Here is a 25,835-nt window from a genome sequence, read left to right as displayed (position 1 = left end):
AACCAGCTCGAGCCCGCACCCAGTAATCTGGGAAAATTTGACACCCACCTTTAAGAGGCAGTACTTCCCCACTCGCAAGCACTGAGTCTGTGTATAACAAAAAATAACTTCTAATAAAAAGGAAAGGGAACCAAACATTCATTTGTGAGAACACCACAACCACATTCAAAAGCATGTAACCATAAGCAAAAACCCGACTCCCACAGTGAATTGTCCTTTGCCTCAATTTCCCACCTTACGGTGGGAGTCTGATGAACAAATGTCTCTTTAACACATCACTCCCCTCTCCCTTCTCTGCACCCCACTCACAGCTGGCTGTCCTTGCTTAGCGAAGACCCAGACTTCAGAGGTGTGTTCACAGAGGTTCACCTCCCACCCAAGAAAGGAGGGGAGGGGTTGAGCAACGTCCCTGTGGTGGCTGTGCACCTCTGCAACTGGCTGTTTGCCTCTGCTTTTCTCTGCTGCCACTAGCTGTGTGCTGCCGCTGCTCTTCTCTGCTGCTGTTGGTCGCTTGCTGCCTCTGTTGGACACTCACTGCCCCTTCTGGGATGCCATGTTCTGAGATGTCATCACTTAACCCAGGTCCCTAACCCGCTACCCATGTCCTTAGTTAACATGGAGAACAGAAAGTTACAGCATATTCCATCTGGGTCAGCACAAAGCCTTCTGATCCCCCTTCAGTCCCAGTCCAGAAGCTTCTCTCTTGCCTCCAGCATTCCACACTTAACAACCCCACCTCAACCGTCCCCAGTCCTTTGTCCTCCAGCTGGTCATACTCAGCTGTTTGCCTAAGGAGGTGGGCCATCCAGGGTTGTTTGTTGCTACGTGCCAAATGTCCAGGCATTGGAGTGGCCATTGTCTTCCTGGACTTTCCATGAGCATGGGACCCCAGAAAGTTAGGCATCAGTTGTGCCTGTATCTCTGGGTCTCTGCAAAAAACAACCAATCTTTTTCCACCACCTAGTTAACCATGCATCACACAGGGGAAACTGAGGCATACACAATATTCATACAAAATATTATGACTAATTCCCACTCTGTCATAATTTGGACCTTTAAAACTCCTATTTTACTTATGATATAAATCAAAGACTAAAAGGGCTAATGCGTATCCAGGTCTGGCTCAGAAAATGACCATTAGGAGTCAAAACATTAGTCGAATCATGAAGTTACAGCTGATATACCGCACGTTTCCAATTTGCCTTGCCTTTGACTTTATGTGTATATTTCTGGCTATTTTGATTAATCCGGCTTCTAGGAGAGAGCCCTGTGCACCCTCCCGCATCAGAACAAGGATCTGATGCAGCTTAGAGGAGCTGGGTGGGAGCATCCGTAGTCGCTTGAGGAAGGGTAGAGGAAAAGTTGCTCCCACATGAGAATGGCAGGAAAGAAGGAGCACTTGCAAAGCTGGCACAGATTTTGTAATAAGCAACTCCCTTCCAAAAACTGAAAGTGGGCCAGGAGAGAGGCGTGTACATGAACGTGAGGTATTTTCTCTCTTGAATTGGAGTGACATGGCTTTTTAGTTTCATGTCCATGCAGACCTGATAGTGGAAATGGTAGGTCGGGGGCCTCAGCTTTATCTGGGTAACCACAGCCAAGCTGCTCAGGGCAGTCCCAGATCCATTAAGTGGGGGATGGGTGGGTCAAGAGGGGTAGGGAGCTGTGGGCAGTTGTTCCATGGATTATGTGGATCAACTGCTCAAAAGTCCTGCATTGCAGCACTGCGGATATCCCACCCTTGCCAGAGGGCTTAGGGAGTGAGCGTATGTGTTGCGAGAAGACCTGGGTGAAATTGTTTGGGTGACACTTTTTTCACCCCCCAAAAATGCAGATTTGGATAAACTGAAACATTTCACAAATTTGCGTTGAATTTGCCAAATTATTCCCTTAAAAATAAAAATAAAAGTACCTCCAAAAAGTCTCAATGTTTTGTTTTTACATTTTAGAAATGTTTCAATTGTTCAATTCAAAATGACTTTTCATTTCAAATTTTACTTCCCTTTTATTTTTATTTTTTTTAAAGATAAAAAAATCAAAAATGAAACAAAACATTTCATTTTGGGTTGAATGAAACATTTTGTTCAACTCTAAATTATTATTATTATTTTTTTGCCTTTTCAGTTCACTGAAAAATGTCCATTTCAGGTTGACCTGAAACAATGTTTCCCCCTAATTTTTCCGTTCAGCCACCAAAATAATAAATCAGTAATCATAATGTGCTAGTTCGGAGGTAGACTGTGAAAGGTTGTAGCCAGAGATGGTACAGGGAAGCTGAGAGAGAGATAGAATAAGAAAATCCTCTATTTCTTATTCTAATAAAGTGCCCTGTTAGAAGAAAGTGACTCTTTGAATGATTTCTTTTTATCATTTGCATAACGAGAGAATCTAAGTTCTTCAACTCCTACTAGATTTTTTTTATCATATCTTTCTTGCGGGTGGTGGTCAGCATTTGGCCAATTAATATATTCTTTAAACTGTAAAAGTTTCCATTTTAAATATATAGAAGGCCTTTTTTTATAATACAGAAAAAGAGAATTTACACTGTAGCGCGTGTAATGTAATTCTAGTGAGGCAATACCATGCTTCCCATTTCTGAAGACACGAGGCAAACAAAGCTGCTCAAAGGCATGTAAATATTCCCTTAGAATGTGTTATGCTATTTCATGTGGTCACTTTGTACAAATATAGTTGTGACCACTCCCTTTCTGGGGATATGCAAATAAAAGATAAATATGAGGAGCAATATTTCCTTGTGCTCCAGCTCTAGCCTCTCCATTGTTAATGTACCAGTCAGACTGCATTATACAGTCCTAGTCTGCCCCTTGGATAATGCTGGCTTGGAAAATTAGTTTTAGTCTGAAAATAGGTAGGTTTATTGTGATGATAAAGGACAAATTTCTCAAAGGTTGTAGAAAGCACATCAATTTGTTTGGAGTTACAGGTCATTTTTTAAAAAAATTATCCAAATTTGAAATTTTTATTTGTCTGTTATTTTTGTCCCCCTCCAGCTTATAATGGCTTCAAATTTTCCCTAGCGTTAGATCTTCTGGAACCTTTTGTGCTTGAAGAAAATAGGTTACGATTGAGAAAATATGTCAACAATTTTTCTTGAGGGTGGTTTGAGGTCTCCGTCCTGCTCCATTGACATAAATTGAAGTGGTTTGATTTAACTAGAAATAAGATAAGGCACAATATGTGTGGAAATATACTGATATCTTTTTTTTGACCAGTTGCAACTTAGTTCTTTGCTATAGAAAGACCCTATTTTCTTCATCTCCCGTGAAAGAGATGTGTGCTTTTGAAAATAAAGGATGGAAGCTTTAGTCCTAATGATGTATGTAGGTGTGGTTTATTATGCAGCTGTGGTTATTTAATTCAATTTGCAACCAACATTCTATAAGGATGAGGTTGATCCTTTCTAAAACTCAAACAAACCCCAAAACACAGAAAAAGGAATAGCTTTATATTTACATGTTCTGAAAATTTGGATTAATGTTCCCGATCATTTTATTGATCAGCTTAATGAAATCCTGTTGGCTTTTGTGACATTGTCATGTTTTTAAAAGACATTTCTCTGTTGCTTCAACTTTTGTGGGAAGAGGACTGGTGTTGCTATGTGCTATCTGCTGAGTGTATACTTGTTCCTGCACCCAGGAGTTTACAAATATTTCTCATGGTTATTCAACCTGTGTAATAGTTTTCTCAATAAAAACATCACAGCAACAACCAGTAAAAGTTCATAAAAAAAGTAGGCGAGTGCATAGCATATCCATATGTAAAGAATGTTTCTTTTATCCCCCTTTATGAACACACACAAGAACTGCAGCATGACAGTGGGCATTTGGGGTAAAAACCCAGTGTGATTACTGGCAGAAGCAGATATTCAGACATTCTGTCCACTCAATTTATTGAATATTTCCCCACTTTATTCTCCTGTAATTAGGTGTATAGCACCTTATAAAAGGGCCTTTTGATATGGAGATGGGAATCCTTTATACACAAGTCAGATTATTCACAAGAAACTTTAGTATTCAATTATACATATGCCCAGCCAGTTCATGGGTCCAATCCTGTAAACCCAGCACAGAGCTTTCACTGAAATCAATGGGAATCCACAAGTAAAGAGCTTGATCCACCCCAAAAGACCAGAAAATATTTGTTGATTTTCCCCTCCCCACTACTAATCTAAGGTTTTGATCCTATTCCCAATGCAGTAAAACTCCCATTGCCCTCCATGGTACAAGATCAGGCCCTAACTGAACTTCTTGAGAGTCAATGGATTGGGACATGATACCAGTCACTGGGATACAAGAACATACACACATTACTCCTTAGGGCATTCTGCGCCAAAAAATTAAAAATTCTGTGTCAAAAAATAAAACTTCTGTAATATTTTAAAATTCTGCAAATTTTATTTGTCAAATAAACATGGAGGCTCCAGCATGGCATTGGGGAGCACAGGCCACTGGCTGCACAGAGGTGGGAGATCACTCTGCAGCTCCCCCCAGGACATGGACTCAGCGGTGAGGCTACACCCACCCCTGACACAGCGCAAGGACCGGGCCTGCCCCAGAAACACTTCAGGACCCTGTGCCTCTGCGCAAGGTGCACCAGGTGTGGGCAGGCAGGCTCAGCAAGGCAGGATCCAGGTGTGGATTGAGAGGGTTCTGTGTTGGGCGATCTGGGTGCAGGGAGGATCTGGATGCACAGGCGCTTGTTGGGGGGTTCTGGGTGCAACGGTAATGGGACAATGTAGAGGGGTCCAGGTGAAGGTGGTTGGGGCTCATCAGGGAGTGGGCTGGGTGTGTGGGCGACAGAGCTCAGCAGTGGGTCTGGGTGTGGGGGCCTCAGTGGGGAGGTCCAGATGTTGGGGGCGTGGGGCTCAGTGGGGTGAGGATCCAGGTGCAGCTGGTTGGGGCTCAGTAGGATGGGGATCCAGTTGTGGGTGGCTCATTGGAGTGGTCCAGATGCAGGGGGAGTGGAGCTCATCAGGGGGATTCTGGGTGCGGGGCAGTGAGGCTCGGCCAGAGGGTCTGGGTACAAGGGGGTCTAGATGCATGGGAGTTGGACAGATGGGGGAACAGCTCCCTGTACAGTGATCCGTCCCCCTGCAGCTGAGGAGCAATGGGTGCAGGAAGCACAGGAGTGTGGGGAGGGGAGAGTTTGCAGAGCTTCCTACAGCGGGGGGAGAAATCTGGGAGTGGGTCTGACACAGCCCTGGATGCCATTCAGGGGAAGAGGAAGAGGAAGTCCTGTCCTCCCCAGCCCAGTCAGGACTAGCAGCTGGGTAGGAGCCACCAGCCAGGTCTTCCCCACTTCCACCCCCTGCCCCATAGTGATTTACCTCTCTGCTGGCTGCCCTGGGAAGGGTCACGTGACCGCTCTTGTGGCTTCCCTTTGCTGCCCCATCAGAAAGTCATTTTTCTGTGGGGAAGCAAAGAAATCTGTGGGGGACATAAATTCTGCACATGCGCAGTGGCGCAGAATTCCCCTAGGAGTAACACGTTTATTTAAAATACAGAGATACATATTCTATAAACAAAAAGTTAGTATATTGAGAATTATGATAAAACTCTCTACTGTTACCAAAGGTGTACTAAAATGATGGAAACAGATTGATTATTGAGTAATTAAGAAAAATATGACTCTACCAATTATAATGATATACACTTGTTCATCTGGCAAGTATTGATTTGTTTTCCTTGCATTTGAGATAGAGCTGAAATTAACTGATTGCAGCTATTTTTGTTTAACAATTTTTTTTACATAATGCTTTATTCTTGTGAAGAATAGAGTATTGGGAAAACATTCACACTGCCAGAAATCATCTGTTTTGAATGGATTGTGGGGAGAGGGGGGAAAAAACCCTTTCTTCAATATTGTCTCAAACATGACAGGCTGTTTTCATGACAAATGTGGCAAATTTCAACCCAGAAAATTCCTGATATTTGCTCAAAAAGGAGCAGAATCTATTATTGTTTTTCATGTGGTCAAGTCTTTCTATTTGGCCACTATAACTGCTTGAAACCTCTCTAAGAGGCCTAATTTTTCATATTTAAAAAACAAGGTTTTAAAGGTATTTAGGTACTTAAGGATGCAGATAGATGTCTACTGGGTTTTCAAAAGTGAGAGTTAGGCATGTGGGTGCTTTTGAAAATCCTATTAGGCATTTAGCTGAGCTTAAATAAGTTTAAAAGTCTGGCCCTGGGCTCCTAAATATAGATTTAGCTGCCTACCTTTAGGTAAGCAACTTCCACAAACTGGCCAATTCTTCAACTAACTTCCAGCAAAGTGAAGCATAAAAACATTGCAGGGGTCACCTAAAATGGTGTCATGTGTAAACAAGAATCAAAAAGCACTGTGTGTGTCTATGTGAATATTGCTCTTATGTTTTAATAGTCCAATTACTTTATATAATGTCACAAAGAAATGGTTTGTTGTGGTGCTCTTTAAGAGTATGTTCATTAGACAAAATCTTAGAAAGTGTGTGTGGAATAATGGAAGATTCAGAAATGTTTATATTAGTACATATTTGAAAGCCACTGTATTTTTTTGATAAGCTATCTCAGTGTTAGTTATTGAAAATAATACTTTGCATTTCTATAATATCATCCTTCCAAGTTTCTCCACACCCTTTTATCCTGGGGCAAGTAGCCCTTCAAAGCGAATCGAGGCTTAACTGGCCTACGATGGCCCCCTAAACTCCACCTGAGAGCAATTACGTACTCCCAGTGGTGGCTTATTGGCCAGTTAGTGATGCAGCACCTGATCCCAATAAAAAGGATGCCTGAGCAGTCTAAAGATGCTCCCTGGATGGGAAAGAAAAAAAGAGGTGTTACTAGAGAAAAGAGGCCTGAAATTAAAGGTAATGCCTAGGGAGGGAGCAGGGTATTGAAAAACACTGAGACTATGCTCTGAGGGTTGGAGTAGCCAATGGAGAGGCAACTCTGATGGAGGGACCAGTAATCCCAGGTTTGGGAAACAGGTGGACCCAGAATGCAAGGGGCTTGTAGGTGCTTTTGGGGAGAGAAAAGCAAGAGTTTAGAGATGACAAAACTAGAGACCCAGTCTATTTCCCAAAATGAAAGGTCTATTTTGTCAGTTTGTGTTACCAGTAAATGAAGTCCTCTGGAGTAGAGGGCTTCTTAAAGGACATAAGCCTCTTTTGGGCTGGTTTTTACTAGGTGGAAGAGAAATAGGCATGATCTCAGGGTGGGATCTTGGACCCCTTTACAACTGTTTATGAAGAAAATTCACACGGTGTTCAGAGATACTAGCCCCTCTGAATAGTCCCACTTTACAGATAGGGAAATGGAGGCACAGAGTTACGTGATTCACCCCAGGTCACATGGAAAGTCAGTGACATAGATTAAAAGACCTATGATCTTTCAACCTCTAGTCCTGGGGTTTGATCACTAGAAAATTCTCCCAATAAGGAATGTCCATTTGATTCTTCATCCTCTACTTTTTATATATACTTTTGAGTCTCTCTTTGAAGTTTTCTCCAGCAAAGTAGTAGAGTACAGGATCTAGGCAACTATTCACTACAGCAAGGGAATGAGTGATGACTGTCCCTTTAGCCAGCAACTTGCAAGAGTTGACCATAATGATCTTACATTTGTCCAGCAAGTAGACAGTTCTTAGTATGTGATATGGCAGGAAACAAAGCAGAAACATGAATAAAGTGATGACGATGGTTAACACTGCCTTCTTATGAGAAGCTCTTATCTTCACTTTTGGAACCCTGGGCTTAAGCAAAGCTTTGATCACAAGCACATAGCAGCAAATTATTGTGCAAAATGGGAGGAAGAAACCTACTACCAGGACAATAAAGTTCATCACGAACATCTTCTCTACGCTCTCACCTTGGAGATCTAAGCACCTGCGTGGGTAGTCCGGGCTAGGGCATTCCTTGACCAGCAGCACAATGCTAACTGTCATCACAAAACCCCATATCACCGCACATATGATTCTAGAATACTTGATGGTTAGTTTCAAATGTTTGAAAGGATGAACAATAGCCACAAAACGAACAATGCTCAGCACAGTTAGAAAATAAATGCTGCAGTACATATTGACATACAAGGAATAAGACACAATCCTGCAAAATATATCCCCAAATACCCATTGAGAGTTGTTTAGGTAGTAGGTGGCCCGGAAGGGTAAAGTCCACACAAACAGGAGGTCTGAAATAGCCAAGTTCAGCATGAAAACATTCACTGGACTCTTTTTCCTGTAAAGCTTCAGGAAAACATATATGGAAATGCCATTTCCAAAGACACCTAAGGCAAATATTGTGAGATATATTGTGGGATAAACAGCTTGCTTGAAGTCATCAACAGAGCAGTTGACCAAGTTTGTCCTGGTGGTGTCATTTTGGCACATCTCTGAAACTAACTCAATCAAGTGTGAGGTCTTCTGACTTCCTGAAAATAAAAAAACCTGTTATGAAATTTATACAGCATCATCCCTCAAGTTCAGCATTGTAACCATTTTACTGAAAGTTAAAAACAGTAAATAGCAGTGGAAAAATAAAAGCTAGTTAAATTAATAACTATTCACCATGCCCCAGTGAATATAGATCAGTTAATGTTTGTATTGAACTTCAAAATGTGAAGTGCTATATATGCTAAGTGTCATTGTTATTGCAGTTTATGGATAGTGCCTACTGCCTAGCAATATAAAAGCTAAAGTTTCGAGTAAAAGCTTCAAGTTTCAGTCTTCTAAAGGTGAGTGCAGTGCCAACAGCTGCAGCACCTGATGCGGTGCTCTTCTTTGATCATGCAAACTAAGCAAGTTATCACTGGTCATTTTGTGGATGGGAGATCTTGAGTCAGACTGGCAGATGCAACGTTGGTAATAATTAGAGCTGATCAAAAATGGAATTTCCATCCAATGGAAAATTCCGATATTTGGACATTTCACTCCAATTCAGGACAAAAGCAAAAGTCAATATCTAAACTTTTCTGTGGCGTGAAAAGTTCCAAAACATTTCTATTTTTAAATCTCAAAATATTTTGTTTTGGGTTGATGTAATCTCTGTGTTCACCTGTACTGTCATGGTGTTTAATAGGCTTTGCCGTTCCAGGTCCATCACTGCTCCATTTTCTGCTATGAAGCTTACTTCCACAACGCACCACAATCTCCCACTGTGGCCCCATGGGACTCACAAGATGCTCTGCAGTGATTCAACCACAGGGACAAAGACTGTGGTGCATGATGCAAGATGCAATCTAGCCAGGGAGCATGGTCCCTATGGAAGATTCAGAACATGAGGGAGCCAGAACTATAACTCCTAGAAGGTAAAACATCAGTTCAAGTACATGATGGGTTGGCCCAAACCAAAGTGTTTTACGTAGAGATTTTCCTGGTAGGAGATTATGCTGAAGTTGATATTTTCCCCCCATGGAAAATGGGATTTGGTCAATTTCCAACAAGAAAATATTTCACTTGAAGTTTGTCAACCAGTTTCTGTACTAACTTTTATGTAGTCCCTTATGTTTTACCACCTCTTCCTTCTAGTGAGCAGAGGTATGTGTTCTAGCTATGGGAATTCCAGTAAAACATGGTCAGCCTCATTTTTATGCAATGTATCCAAAACTTGTGTATTTTTAATAACTGAGATTTTGCTGTCAAACGTCATGTTAAATCATTTTAAAAGTTTCTCCTGATTTTATGCCTCCTTCCCTTCCCCCCTTCCTATTACTTATATATCTTTATTCTGTATTTTTCATTGTCTTAATGTGCACAGTGAACATGAAGCCCTTGCCTCATTCGCTTCTCCGAAGAACTAAATGTTCAGCTGCCATAAATCAGCCATTCACATGTGAACAGAATGGCTGTCCATAGCTGCACACTTTACAGTTCTGTAGAATTTTCTGATTAGGATTTGTACTGTACATGTGCAAAGTGAGTTTTTAATAATCCAGGTCATAATCCAATCAAATAAAAGTCAGTGTTCACTGGAACACTAAAATGAATAGTTTCTCACTAAGAGCTATTTCCCTACTAAATTTCAGCTTCTTCTACCCAGCTAGAGCAGTGTTTTTAAATAAATAAAAGCTACAGAATATTTTGGTTGGTTGAGCAGTCATGGGGAAATGGGTCACTTTACTCCTACGTATTTGCGAGGGCTGAAGCATTTTTGCTCAGCATCTCCCAAAATACTCATCTTGGGGCAGATACCAAGTCTGGACAATTTTAGCCTCCTCCCCCCCCCCCCCCCCCAAAAAAAAAAACACACATCAGAAAATGACTGAAAAATAGGTGTTTTCATTTGTCCCACTGTAAACAGTGAAAATGGGTGTGTTCTTGTTGATAGAGCACAAGACTCAGGGCATTCCAAGGTCTGTTCCAAGCTCTGTAACTAACTTGCTGGGTGGCTTTGGACAAGGAAGCTACTGCATTTAAGTATGTCTCAAATTATCCATCTGGGAAATGAAAATAATATCTACCAACATCACAGGCAGTGGCAGGTTAAGACGTGATTGATCCTATGTACACTGGGATCCTGGCCTAGGATAGCCAACACTTACCTGGCTCCTTGCACCCTGTAGCTGTTAGAACTGTGTGGATCACCAGCTCTTTCAGAAAAGCAGTTAAGCTCATGCTTAGATCTCATTGAACTTAAAGGAACTTACACCCATGCTTAAGTGCTTTCCTCAATTGGGCCTCAGGGAGCTGGACAACTGTACTCCATAGGCCTCAACTTTCAGAGACTGAATCCTAGTAGAGAAATTCTTCTCTATTTAATTCCCCCCTAATGAGAAGAGAAGGGTTCTGGTAGAACTCCCTACTGAAAAGAAAGATAAATCCTTTGGTATCAAAGGTATTTCAGGCAGTTTAATTTTTCCCCTCTGAAAAAACTCACCAGCATCTGATGCCTGTCTGATTGGAATCAGGAACAGGATTTTCTCCCTTATGGGATTGCTCGGATGGGCCTTCCCCTTCTACAGGGATACAAACTAGCCCAAAATACTCCAAGTACAGAAGTTTTATAGTTTATTTTGCTAAAATTAGAAGTACTTGCTCTACAAAAACAACCAGCCAACCATTCAACCACAACTGTAGAACTGGAGAGATCAGCTATGCGTTGACATACATATGGTTAGGCGGCGCTCTCATGTAGCAATGCTTAGCTTTATGAGCATTAATGAATTAAGCCTGTGAAGTAAGATGGGGAAACAGAGGCATAGGGAGGTTAGGTACCTTGCTGAAGGTCACATAGCAAGTGAGTGCCCTGTGCTCAGAGCTATCAACAACCTGCTGTGGCATGATCCTGTCGGAGGTAACAGGCAAGATGAAATAAGCAAAGTTCAGATCATGGACCAACTGGGTTCCACAATACTAAGGGGGGCCCTGAGCAGGCCTCAGGTGCTATAAGTAATGTGTGTCAGGAAGGCTCTTTAGTTTATGTGCTTTAGCTGAGAGCAGCCCCGAAACTTGTTTGCATTGCTGAGTCCTCCTGTGCCAGCTGGCTTTTAGGATACTAGATAGTTGTCTATAATAACGGAACCAGCTTGTAGGAGCTGGCCGTGATTCTGCACTCTGGCTCATCTAATTACCTGACGCTTTTAAGTGTCAAAGAAAGCCTCAGGAACAAATACTAGTGCAGATTAGGGTTTATGCACATTATGGGACATTCTCCTTCCTTAGGTCTCAATCCAACTCTCACTGAAGTCATTCCATTGTCACAAGAATCTTTCCATTGACTTCAATGAGAGCTGAACCGGATCCTTAATAATTATTCTAGTAAACTCTGGATGAACTCACAGTCATATCACTAAAGCATTTCTGAAATAAATATGGGGGGGGGGACACACCAGAGAGCAAGGGTTTAAGGATCAGCTCTGGGCCCACGCAGCCCCGCCTGAAGGCATAGCTTTAAAAAGGGAAGCAGAGCAGTTCAGAGGTAGGGAGTGGATGGCTGATCTGAGAGAAAAGTACGACTCAAGAGCTCATTGCCCAGGACCTGACAATGTAGCCCTGTGCACACCCACAAAGAAGAAGCAGGGGATGGAGTGTGAGGGTCAGAACCTTGACTGAGTGATTTACTCTGGGAAGCTGAAGGAGACTGGGGTAGGAAATGGTCTGGGGAGGAGGGGCAGTGGCTTGGCACCACAAACTGCCCACCATTGCGCCCAGGACTGGAGCACGGTGAAGAAGGTGGACCTGGGTTCCCCTACCCACTCTGAGTGGACAATACAACAAGAAGAGCCTTCACCTCTGGTGAGAGACCAGCTGGAAAAGATTGGCTGTTCAAGGACCCAGCTCTCAAAGCCCCTGTGCTATCGGGGGTGGGAGTGGGGGTGGGGGACTGGAAACTCTTGGGATGAGGGTTCTGAAGGACAGGAATATGCTTCAATGGGGAGATGTTCTGCCAACCACCACCTGACCACTAGGCAGCAGCGCTGGTGGTTGTGCACCTTCTACACAGGGGCCTCTCTTATCTGCTTTTTAATTCTTTAGACTTAGATGCATAAAGATGCCTATACACGGCTCTAGGCACCTTGAAAAGTCATTAAAAATACAGATCCTGATTCTGCCATGATCACATCAATGTAACTCACTTGATTTCATCATAGTTATTAGAATTGGCTGAAAAATGGCATTTCTTTTCCACAGTAAATAAATAAACCTTGCAGTTCCCTGAAGTTTTGTTCTGAATTGGGGCAAAAAGCCAAAGTTTCTTGCAGAATGGAAATACCAAAATATTTTGACCTGTAACAGGAAGTGCACTATTGGCTATTTTGATATTAACTAGTCATTCCACGCAAGAAAGGGAAGAGAGAGGGAGCTGTCTTTAAAAATCTTTCACATACCAAAAAGCAATGATGGGTAGGTCACTACCATATTCACGGTCCATTTTGGTAAATTTCACTGTCATAGCATTTTTTAAAAATCTTGAATTTCACAGTTTCAGATATTTAAATCTTACATTTCATGGTGTTTCTACCACGGGGGTCCCGACCCAAAACAGGGTCAGGTGAGGGGGTTCACACGGCTATTGTAGGGGGATTGCGTTATTGCCACCCTTACTTCTGTGCTGCCTTTACAGCTAGGCAGCTGGAAAGTGATGGTTGTTGGCCAGGAACCCAGATCTGAAAGCAGTGCCGCTGCCAGCAGCAGCAGAGAAGTAAAGGTGGCAGTACCATACCATGCCGCCCTTACTTCCCCGCTGCTCCTGGCGGCGGTGCTTCCTTCAGAGCTGGATGGCCAGAGAGCTGCAGTTGCTGGCCGGGCACCCAGCTCTGAAGGCAGTGCCACCAGCAGCAGCAGAAATAAGGGTGGCAATACCACAGCCACCTACAATAGCCAGATTTCATAGGGGAGACCAGATTTCACAGTCTGTGACGTGTTTTTCCACGGCCATGTATTTGGTAGGCCCCTAGTAATAAGGTATGAACGGGAGGAAGGCCAGATGAAAAGGACAAATGGGGAGAAGGAGGGATCCTACTGATGCTCCTGAAGGCGCTGCCAGTGCACCATAGGGTGTGAGCACTTCACCATGGCGGCAGGGCAGCTGAATGTGGCTGTCTGTCACCACTATGACAGTGACTGCTTGGTGGACTAGGAGAGGAAATCAGGGACCACAGCTTTGTAGTCCCATCTGAGGTGGCAGCACCTGGGAGGTGCGGGGAGTGAAACCCAACCCCCTCCCACCCATTGCTGCTAGCCCCATGCTGTTCTGCATCAGAGTTGGGCCACTGCCCCAGCACCAGCTCCCTTGCTGGTGCAGCCCAAATGCCTCACCTGGCTCCTATTTTGGAGGAGTGGGACTGCGCATGGCTGGGCCTGCAAGCAGCAAGGGAGCAGGTGGCTGAGCTGCTCTCCACTGCAGCTTGGGCCTGGCAGCAGTTCTAGTCTGAGGCCAGACTGGGCAGCTGTGACACAGAAGCAGGCAGAGGATGCCCAAGATCACCTCCATGCCCAGTTGGAGAAGTTCTTCCAGTGGCAGGCTGGGGCCATCACCCTGATTCTGGACCATGCTGCAGCCTTGGAGTCCAGGGCCAACCTGCCTCCAGACCCACAGAATGAGGAAGGGGAATAAAGGGGCCCTCAAACCTTTATCCATTAGTTAATAGCTTTGTTACAGTGTTGTTACTTGGGGAGCAGAGCCATAACATTACTGCCCAATGTTGGCCCCCCCCCCAACCACACATGTATGTTATAGTAGGCACCTACTACACCACCATCAGGCTATGCAATTCCTCAGCCTCCTGCCTTGAGGGTTGGGGTGTCCTCGAGGACATCTTTGTTATGCACCTAAAGATATTCTGAAGTCACTGTTCTGGAATGATTTACTCATTTCCTAACAAACGTTGTTTTATTTAGGAAAGCGTTTTCCATAACTACAAATGGGAATTTTTATCATCCCTAACTTTTACTCCTTTCCCTGCGGACTTTGGGAAGGTGTGTGTGCTCCAATAACACAGAGCTATGCCTGTGGGAGTTTTGGCTCCTGGGAGGGTTACTGAAGCCAGAAGGTTAAAGTGTAAGGTGCAGAAAAGCAGTCCACTGGCCCTCCACATTGGGACTTCGGCAGTAAGGCAATAACCTATCCTTATGCTAGAGTTAAGTTATAGAAATGCATTAAGGTAGCCATTCCAGCAAACAGCATAACTTCTGGAATTGATTTGTGGGCTCACTTACAGTTACAGTAGAACTGATTCAAATTCTTCCCAGTATTCCCCCTTAGGATCCATGCAAATGCCACATTCACACATTCCACCCACCTACAGTGTGGCTTCTACACTGAAGCCAGAGCTAGACCAATGTGAGGGGAATTATGAAAAGCTACATGTGGATTTATTCTGTGAATGTGAAACAGTAAAACCAAGTGTCCTCCAAAACTTGTTGCTGTTTTCATAGTACATGGGAAGAAAAACATTGTGAAGTGGGGAGAAAGGCTTGTTTCCTCGCAACACCACCTCTCCAGCCCCAGCAAATTAAAAACTCAGCAGAGCAGACTTTAGCTACCTCCATCAATCTGTTTTTTCATATGCCATATTCTTTCCTCCTCATTCTCTGCTCACAGGAAGGAACCCCTGAATCAGGGGGCTTAGATATGTTATCACCCAGCAGCACTCTTCCCTGATGCCTTGAAGACGGCAATTTCCCAGAAGAGTAGTCAGCATGACTTGCACCGGTGATTCACCAATGATGTCATCCCATTCCTGGAAGTAGATCTCTGTGCATCTCAGTTCTCTCCCCTCAGCAGGCACAGCGAGGGAATTACTTGGCTGATTCTTGTGTCATCCTCACTGACTAGTGTGAGGTCAGTGTGCCGTAGGATGTCACAGGATGTCTGTGCTCGTGTAACACCGACAGACCCCGGTCGTCAGGACTGAACCTGGGACTTCTGAAGCTAAATGCATGAGCCTCTATTGCATGAGCTAAAAGCCACATGGCCCTTAGCTAAGGCTGTAGCAGACTCATTAATCTCTAAGTGGTCTCTGTGCCTCTAGAGGGGACAGAGCACCACACCCAAGAGGTGTGTGGGTTACACTTGCCTCAACTTTATGGACGCAGAATGCTTGCAGGCTGCCCGTAGAGCTGTTCCAGCATGTAAAAGGGAGTGTTCCAACTGGTGGATGACAGTTTGAGTGACTCCTGCTGGTCTTTAAGGTTGTGGCACACTGGATAGGACTGTCTGAAGTGACCATATAGCTTATTGGCCACTGAGACAGTCCCTGCAACTCTGCATCCCTCCTCCAGAAATTCCCTCTATCAGATTGAAGCAGCAAGTGAGGCAAGGGACATGCTGGAAGTCACCATCCTACACAACACAATTGACTCCGTAGTTCATTGCCACAGACACAGCAAAGAAGTGGGGGGGGGCCTTAGCCACCCCTCTATGACAGCACAGATTGGCAGTGGGTATCATAGGTTGGGGGAGGCTGAGCCTCCCCAAACAACCAACTGTGGCCCCGCCCATGCTCTGCCCCCAGTGCACCTTCCAGCTGCTTCCCACTCTGTAGCTCTTCCCCCTGTGCTGTGGCCCCGGCACTTGGGGGCTGAGGGGTACTAGCCTGGAGAGGGGGCCAGCAGCTGAGGGGGGCTGCCTGCCCTCCCAGCGCTTCGGGGCTAGGGGATACTAGCCTGGAGAGGGGGCCAGCAGCTGAGGCGGGGCCTTTGGGCTGTGGGGGTGCATAAGGGGCTGGGCCTTGGGTGGAAGGGGCGGCCCTGGGGGCTAGCCTCCCCGAGCCAGCGAGTCACACACCACCCATGACAGCACAGCACATCCAAGATGTACCAGAAGGTGTGCTGTTTTTCAAACCCAGACATCCAAAGCATAGCATGCTGTCGAGTGAGGGTATATGTGCCAATGCTGCTGTTAGACTTCCTGCCGCTGCTGCTCACCCAGTGGGCCATAACAGCCACTTGCCCACCTAGGCTACACCATTCTGTACTTCTCATAGCAGCACACAGATCTGGCATTTCCTTTTTTGCCAGGAAGGGGAGCTAGGGATCTGTCACCTGCGGGCAGCTGCAGCCACAAAGTGTCTGAAGCCATCTCCCTCCACGTGAGAGAAAGGAAGAATTTCCACAGCCAGCATCCTTGCTCACTGTGGTCAGGTTTCACAGTCACAGGGTGGTTGCATTCGTGTTTTTGCCCCCTCTGAATACACTCCACTAGGTACTGTTGAGTGATGCTGCTGGACTTAGCTGACAAAGTCATGGACAATATTGGGGGTGTCACAGTCAGCCTCTGCTCTGGAGTTTGCTGTTTGCTTTTCTGTAAGCTCTGGGCTAACCGGTTGCATCATGTGCACTCTTTGATTGTGCTTGATGGATTTTAACCATCCCTGATATCCCCATCCCCTTCGGGTCACACCCAGACTCATCCTCCATTTTCAGGAGTTAGCAAATGACACTGGTACTGTCAGGGGGTTGGGGGGGATTGTAGATGGTGGTGACTTTTGCTGCTGAGAGAAATGCAGCGTGGGAACACCGCCTTCCCCTTAGAGTTCCCATCAAAACCATGCACAGCAGAGATGGAGGCAGCGACCTTCCTCCCACCTGGGAGTGTGAGTACCAGCATCAACTACATCCATTCCAGAAGCAGCATAGTGGAACAAGGTTTCAGAGGATGCTGATGGTCTCTGGCCAGTGCCCTGCTGCTGAGGCTTAGCCTCATGTGGTGCTGGACTAACTGGAGATGCACCATTCTCCTCCTCACCACCTCCTCCTGCACCCGGAGTGGTTGACTGTGCCCCATGGAAATAGTCCTCTTCAGGCAAAGTGTGTTTTTCTGGTTCCCCTACCATCACCTGCGGCTGTTCATGCTCCATACCACTTCTGGAAGATTGCTTTCTTTTTCACCCCCTGAAGTGCTCCATGGAAGACATGGCTTTGCAAGCGTCAAGTGGACATCTCCCAGATCCACTAACACAACTCTCAGACTGCTCAGCAGCATCAGAACAAAAATCCTCTCTCTTTTTGGGGACTGACAACTACTGCATACAGTCCCTCTTTTCATCTTGCAAAAGAGAGGGGACAGGGAAATGCAGCCAGGCTTTCTGGGAGTGATGTGCAGTCAATAATTACTCCATCATACAGCAGTAGAGCCACCACAGGTGAAAAAAAAAGAAAAAAAAAAAGAGTACCTGTAACCTGCTGTGCTGGGGAATCCCCCCAAAAAGCCACTAATGCAAAGAGAACCAGTCTGCTCTCTCTGCTTGCAGACACAGCCATGAACAAACCCCTCAGTCATGAGGGGTAAGTGGCTAAACCAGGTGGAGGCAACCTCTGGCACGCGTGCCAAAGGTGGCATGTGAGTTGATTTTCAGTGGCACTCACACTGCCCAGGTCCTGGCCAGTGGTCCGGGGGGCTCTGCATTTTAATTTAATTTTAAATGAAGCTTCTTAAACATTTTTAAAACCTTATTTACTTTACATACAACAATAGTTTAGTTATATATTTTAGACTTATAGAAAGAGACCGTCTAAAAATGTTAAAATGTATTACTGGTACGCGAAACCTTAAATCAGAGTGAATAAATGAAAACTCGGCACACCACTTCTGAAAGGTTGCCGACCCTTGGGCTAACCTGTACTGGTGCGCTCTCAGCCATTCAACACGTTACAGGCTACAGGAAAACCCTAAATGAAACTATAAATTTTAAATAAAAACAAACCAAGATTTTCGGTCAAAAGATTTTGGTAAAATAGTCCCAATTTAGCAAAATTTCAGGGTTCTCTAAATTGCATTTTTTTTTAATGAAAATATATTTTGCCAAAATCTTTTCAACTAGCTTTAGTGGTTATTCCTGATTTACACTGATGTTAGTGAGACCAGAATTAGTGTAAACAAAAACACAAAACAATGGCAGATCCCACTTACCACACACACACAAATTAGGCAAAGAAACTAAAACAACTCTTTCCCAGACTTCAGCCATTCACAAGCCCCTATTCAAATAGGTGAGTAGATCTTAAAACATCTAATAAAATAACTATCAATAACTTCTGTACTTAATAGAAAATAACTTCACACCATGTTTTAATAGAAATGAACACTCCTGAATAGTGGTATGCATATTACATGTGTAAATATAAAGTTTTCTGGTCTAATTTTCAGAGGTGCAGAGCACCCACAATTCCAACTCAAGTCAATGGGAGCTGCTTACAAAGTAGGATCATGAGCTCAATATTTCAGAAGTACAATGTACACACTGCTAAATGAATTTCTCAACATGAAATATGAAGTACAGATGCTCTGCTGTTTAATCAAAATATATTTTATCTGAATACGATCTGCTCTCGTGTGAGTTCTCAGAACTATCAGAATAGCAATGCCAAGTACTTAGGCTACATCGTCACTCAGGGGTGTGAAAAAAATCCACCCCTTTGAACAACAAAAGTTTTAACAACAAAAAAAGTGCCGGTGTGGACAGCGCCTCATCGGTAGTAGAGCTCTCTCCTAGCGACAAAGAGCGGCTACACTGTGTACCTTACAACGGCACGGCTGTATCAGCACAGCTGCACAATTGTAAGATGTGCAGTCTAGACGTAGCCTAATTAATGTTATATAACTTGCATTAGCCATTGCATTGTCAGAAAACCCGATGTAATAACATTAAACGGCCAGCCACGTCACCATTCACTGGAATACTACGTATCTTTTCAGGATCAGAACTATGAAAATATTACTCATTTATATTTCATTTGTAATTAACATTGTACTGAATTAAATTGGACATTTGTCAAGACATGCATGACATTTTATTCACTCTTCCCACACATGTGCATATACATACACAAACAAAATCCCCACCCTCCAAAAGATTACGGTTGACAAAATCTGCAGTTGGCTGCTAGTACAAAGCAAAGGAAATTCACTTTGTCAACTCTGCCATTAGTTTATTATCTTTCATCTTCCAAAATATTTTTTATTTACAAAATCTTACATGGATATCCCTTCTCAAGGAAAACACTCTAGACTAGCTCTAACATAGATGAATTGAGTTGATGCTTAATTTTTCTAGCAACTACAAAACTTCATGCAAGAAACAGGTGATAACTAAAATTCCTCCTACTCTTATTTTGAATAGTCTTGATCTACTTTTAAGGAAAAGACTAAAGTATATATATATATATATATATATATATATATATATATATATATATATATATATATATATATAAAAATTTAACTTTGCCCTACCTCAGTTCTTGTTCCTTTCAGTTAATTCAATAAGACCCTTCCTTCTTCTGCTTTTAGCTATCCAAAACTTGCAGCTTGCTAGCTTGCTAGTGTGGGTAAAAACAAAACAAAAATTACGCAAAACCAATAGCAAGAAAGAGGAAGTAAGCATAATAGCACAGCTTTTATTTTCTTAAGGATATTTTGTCAATTCAAGAATTGGCATTTGTTCTCACATTGCATTCCATCTCATCTTTCACACAAAGTGCTAAAAAAGGCTCTGCGGTTCAGCCACTCACATTTCTAAATATGGGCTTTCAGTAATCAAACATGTCTGAAATATTAGGTTGGCAGTAATTGTAAACAAGTTTTCGGAAAATGTAATACTTAGATAGTATTTTAGTCCAGTCTATATTAGGGAAGGTTTTCAAATCTTTTGACTGTTGGCAGAACGGGGTAAGCTCCACTAGTGTTTGCAATACTGAGAGCCCTAATGTAGATTGCCTGTCTGTTCCCACTGGCACCATGTAATCTAACTCGGCTTACAGTTCTAGTCTGGCATTATCAAAGGAGCCATAGGGAGTGCGGTGCCCAATTGCCATTGAATTTCAATGGGAGATGGGCACCTAACTCTGTTAGGCTCCTTTTAAATCTCAGTGCTGTATATAGGGTTGCCAACAGTCCTTTATTACAAGGGATATCCCTGATTTTTTCATCTCTGTACAATAAGATTGGGAGTTGCTGAGTGCTGCAAAAAGCAGCAAGAAATACCTCTGGTGAATGTAAGGGAGTACTGCTTATTATTCTTAATAATGATAAAATCAGGAAGACAGGTGAGGTGCTAAAAAAACAGTCCCTTATATTTGAAATACAATGTTGACAATCCTAGGTGTGGCCCAGTTCACTGTTACCTAGTACCATAGTTACTGATTCTCATTTACTAAGGCTCCTTTACAGTGCTCTGGCACCAGAAGTGGGCCTTAGAGTGGACAGAAGTAGCCCTCGGAGAACACTCCCTGTACAGTGGCCCTGTGAACATAGTTCAAAGATCTCCATGTAAGGGGTGGGATTTGGGGACATAACTAGACATTCTCTACTTCCAAGGCCCCTTGGAAGCAGTATGTAAGTTGGAGCAGCTCTGAAACTGCTCCAAATCACTCCTAGGGTTGCCAGCTGTCCAGGATTGTCCCAGAGTCTACAGGAATTAAAGCTTAATCTTTAATTAAAGGTAATGTCATGTGATGAAATCTCCAGGAATACATCCAATAGGGTTCCCAACCCTCCAGGATAGGCCTGGAATCAGAATTGAGCTCCCAGTGACTATTGAAAGCAATTCGGGAGATTTTAATAAGATATTTTAAGAAAATGACATTATGTCATGTTGGGGGGAAAAATCTCCCAGAATAGCTTCAGTCAGAGTTGGCAACACTAACATTCAACCAAAACTGGTAACCCTAGTCACTCCAGGGATTGGGCAGGGTCCTTCATGGCCCCATGTCACAGGTCACTTACCTGCCAACATATCCTCTCATGGCCAGGCATGGTGTTGCAGTGACTCCAGCTCAGTTGCCCCCACCAGACAGCAGTCTATCCCTGTGACAGTCAGCTTCTTCTCACAATTCCAGCCAGGTCATTTATAATCTCACCCCTCCTCAGGCAATAAAGAATAATCCCACAGGGCAAAAGTCCAGTGACTCTGTATCAAGTCATCAGTCCCAGGCTGAGTTTTATAGTCCTTGCACCCTTTTCCTCAGAGAGGCTTTCATATCCCTTTTTCTCAGGAGGGTAGGAGAACACACACCTGCCTTCCCTTCTGGCAGAATCCCAGGGATTCTGTGTTTAAGAAGCTAAAACCTGCTCCTTACAATTCCTTGTTGCTTCCCTGGGCTGCTTTCTATCTCCACCAGTCCACAGGTACCTTTCCCAGGAATACTTCCTCCAGTACTCTCTCAGGGGAAGGCGAGCTCCTTGTGCAGCTTCCTACCAATCTGCTGCTGAGAAAACGCCCCTCACCAGTTCTCAGTCTACCTGGGAGCTGTCTTTTCATGCAGCCTTCTTATCTCAGCAGTCAATAGCCCAGCAATGAGATGCAGTGGAGGAGGTGGCTATCTATTTACCCCTTAGTGGCTGTGGTAGGATGGTGTCTACCACACCCCAGAATACAGAGAATGCAAACATGTGTTAAAGCCACAAGTGCAGGAATGAAATAAGTGAGAATCAGGCCTCTTGTGTGTTGTGAATACTACCAGTGCAAAGTGTGTTAAAATGTTACCAACTCCACCTTGTAAATAACTATACAAGGTGCAGGGCAGCTGTGAATTGGGTCCATAGTGGTTAAAACACTGGAATTGACGTACAAAACTGCTGTAAAATACACAAACTCGGCAAACTGAATTTTTTTTTTATTTGATCAAATTTTATTTTAATGAGCATTTTTGAAGGATGTCTTCATTACACTATATCTCTGCTGCCTAGATAGTTTACATTGTGAATCTGTGTCCACTTTCTTTATACCTCCTCAATAGCTTTCATGCTATTGAAGGGGATACAATCACCCTTCTGTGACTTTTCTTTTCAACCAGAATAGTTATATTAGTAAATCCCTAATAAAGATACAGTTATACCAGTGTAAAGGTGCCTTTTATCAGTATAATTTATTCCTCTTCCTGAATGGGAATAGTTATACTGGTATAAGGCATGTTTATACCAGTATAACTTCATGCACACTGGGGATGTATTAATATAAATATTTCAGTTAAAAAACAAACAAAAAAACAAACCACACTCCTACCCACAAGTCATACTGCTACAAAAGCTTGTGTAGACCAAGCCTTAGAATCTCCCTCAATTAAATTGTGTGAGCAGCACATGTGAGCATCAGCCTTGTTATGCCAGGCAAAGAGAATACGTGCATTGTGCTGTCACAAAGGGGGGAGAGTGACTTCTTCAGCTGTGCTTAGAAATAAATAAACCTTAGTGGATGCCTACTGAGCATGCTCAGAAGCATTATAACCAACTGATAAATCATAATTTGATTATCCTTCCAGATGTTTATTAAATTTAGCTGTGGATGTGGTCCAAAAATAACCAGTTTACATGACAAATTTCAAAGTTCAGCTGTTTCTAATTTGAGTTAACTAAGTGGTACTGAAAAGTATTACAGTAATAATATACAGAGGAAAGCATGCCATGTTTTTCAGATTTGCAGAACGCAGAAAGGGTTGGAGAGGATTTTCATCAAACTGTCAAAAAAATTAATCACCTTCTGAAGAGCCCAAATATAGAATAAATTCAAACCAAAACAAACATTTTACAGGAAGTTATGAGTGAGTGGAAATACAACTTTAGAAGTACAACAGTTTTGCAACATTGACCCTCCATGGTACTGGTAACCCTTAAAAGCCATTAAAGTCAACAGCGGTTGAAACTTTTTCACACTTTCTGTAGTATGATCAGATCCTTAACACTGAACAGATTGCCTATCTGTCTTTTTATATTTCAAACTCTCTTTAAGGCCCCCATCTAAAGCTCACTGAAGTCCACGGAAAGATTCCCATTAACTTCAGTGGGCTTTAGAGCACAGCTTCAATAAGATTGTCTCAAAAACTGATCCTGATAAAAAAAGAACATGTTTAACTAACTAAAAGCATATCAGTCTGTAACAGCAGCAAGCATGGCAAATGACAGGTATTTTTATTAAAATTCTATCCTTTTCCTTGCTTATCCTTTTAAAATTGTCTTCTACCTATCTATTTCTGAGGCACCTAACATCTTAGGCCTGGTCCACACTAACCCCCCACTTCGAACTAAGGTACGCAAATTCAGCTACGTTAATCACGTAGCTGAATTCGAAGTACCTTAGTTCGAACTTACCGCAGGTCCAGACACGGCAGGCAGGCTCCCCCGTCGATGCCGCGTACTCCTCTCGACGAGCTGGAGTACCGGCGTCGACGGCGAGCACTTCCGGGATCGATCCGGGATCGATTTATCGCGTCTAGACAAGACACGATAAATCGATCCCAGAAGATCGATTGCTTACTGCCGGACCCGGAGGTAAGTGTAGACCTACCCTTAGTGTCAACTTGCCTTTGTATCTGCATTATTTATTTTAAATAATTGTATTATCTAACACTGCAACCACTATTAATTCATTTGAATGACGATATTTTACCAAGTTTATTATTATTGTTACACAATCACACTATCACCTGTGGCATATTGTTTGTATAATACCATGCTTTTACTCAGATAAACTTAGCTAGATAAGCAGTCATTCCCTGCTGTTTGGTTTTAGAAGTTATTTTCTCCTACTTCCTTGCACTGGCAAAGCTAATATTAGCACAATGCTACATGAGTAACTATTATGCATTGTAAATAGAGTAATAGCTGCAGTCACCTATATGTAAAGATAAAAGTTTGTCTTCACAAAATGGGCAATAAGAGGTTTAATATATTGTATGTTTTCCCCTTCTTATGTTCATTGAGTGGGTTTGGAATTTATCCCTTCAATTCTGGTTAGGGCTATAGTAACAACTGCAAATCATGAAGATGACTAATACACAGAATCTGTTAGATCTAACAGGAAATCTAAGCTATTTCCTAGAGGCGGTGCATGTGTAGGCACTGCAAACTAGTAGGCCAGCTCTGCTTCTTGCGTATATTGTATGCAGTGAAGTTGTAGCCCTGTCGATTCCAGGATATTAGAGCAACAGTACATATTGACACTTGTAGGTGGATTCTCAATAAGTCACCCACCCACAAAGTTTTGTGGTTTGTGCTTACCGTATTTCAAAGGTTCAGCCTGAACTGTAATAATATCCTGCTGGTCTGGTTCTCCAAATAAATCTTTAAGCCAGTAGCCAAACAGCCAACTTTCCACCCTTATCCTCCTTTGCTGCCTTTTACAACATACCAGACCAGGCCAGAATCCCTAACAACATTTTTATCAGAAATACCAACAACTACTTTGCAGCCACAATCCCCTATTCAATGGCCACACAGTATAACTGAAACATGGCCTCCGAGCCTTCCCATACAAAGATCCCTTTGTAGAACCAAATTCACTGTGCCACTGTCACAAAGTGGCATTTACTTGGAACACTGATTTCACAGCCAATATTGGACATTAACGATACTGGTTTACCTGTTCCTCACATACCCCTCTCCTTTTTATTACATTCTCTATTTTCCCAGCCAACGTTGCTCAACACTTGTTATGTTCACCGATATACACTCTACCCCGTTATAACGCTGTCCTCGGGAGCCAAAAAAATCTTACCGTGTTATAGGTGAAACCGCGTTATATCGAACTTGCTTTGATCTGCCGGAGTGCGCAACCTCCCCTCCCTCCCCCCCCCCCCCCCCCCGGAGCACTGCTTTACCACGTTATAGTCGAATTCGTGTTATATTGGGTCGTGTTATATCGGGGTAGAGTTGTATATCATTCTAAAACTAAAACAGCTGTTAAGGTTGCCTAGTGACAAGGAAGTGGATAGTTGGACATTGTAAATCTCACATGTTGTTGTCCAATGATGAAACATACTTTATACATCTACATACATGTAATTAGAGAGAGAAAGCAGTACACATATTTTATTACAGTATTGATCTTAGTCAGCACCTTGTGGATTAGTGGGATGGGAGGAAAGGTGTAGAATAGAAAGGTGATGAGACCACTTCAGTAGAAAGGCATCTGTCATGGAGCCGGGGCTGGGACTCCTCAGGGAGCAGAGTTGCTGGCACTTCCTGTTGGACCATGTGGTAAACGGGTGTATGCGGGAAAAGCCCCACCTGTGAAGGACATTCATCGCAACATTCAGGCATAGGGACCACTCGTGATGAGTCAAGAAGGACCGGCTGAGCCGGTCTGTGAGCTGCTTCTGCACCCCTGGCAGGTATGAGGCCTCGCTCTCGATCAAGTATGCAATGCAGAATTCCCATAGACGGACTGCTTCTCAACATGGGGGGTAGGGGGAAGAACAAGCCCCTCCCTGTCTATTGATGTAGTACATAGCCGATGTATTGTCCATGAGGATTGAGAGTGTTTTAGCAATGTGGGGTAAGAAAGCCTGACATACCAGTCAGACTGACCTAAGCTCCCCGACATTGATATGGAGTGATAAGCTACATTCCCTCTAAGCTGTGTGGCTGCGCAGCAGCCTATTAAGTGCCACGCAGGCGCTCA

The 25,835-nt window shown here is 43.4% G+C and overlaps 1 protein-coding gene across 4 annotated transcripts in view; it reads right to left on the bottom strand.

The window, feature by feature from the left end:
* Positions 1 to 3,337: 3,337 nt before the first annotated feature.
* The window catches only part of CYSLTR2 (cysteinyl leukotriene receptor 2), a 67,015-nt gene continuing 44,517 nt past the window's right edge, over positions 3,338 to 25,835 (bottom strand). The window contains exons 1-3 of one of the 4 annotated variants that reach the window (XM_065581232.1): positions 21,164 to 21,703; positions 19,673 to 19,758; positions 3,338 to 8,429 (exon numbers count right to left, since the gene is read on the bottom strand). In XM_065581232.1, coding sequence (XP_065437304.1) covers positions 7,465 to 8,388 — 924 coding nt within the window. In that variant the 5' untranslated portion in view covers positions 8,389 to 8,429; positions 19,673 to 19,758; positions 21,164 to 21,703 and the 3' untranslated portion in view covers positions 3,338 to 7,464. Of the gene's footprint in view, positions 8,430 to 19,672; positions 19,759 to 21,163; positions 21,704 to 25,835 lie in introns of those variants that run through there. The other 3 variants (XM_065581233.1, XM_065581231.1, XM_065581234.1) reach the window with 3 other exon arrangements.

This window comes from Chrysemys picta, chromosome 1, assembly GCF_011386835.1.
Source record: "Chrysemys picta bellii isolate R12L10 chromosome 1, ASM1138683v2, whole genome shotgun sequence".
In the NCBI taxonomy this organism is placed as follows: Eukaryota; Metazoa; Chordata; order Testudines; family Emydidae; genus Chrysemys; species Chrysemys picta.
Note: the sequence above shows the minus strand (reverse complement) of the source record. Positions and strands in the feature narration are given on the sequence as shown.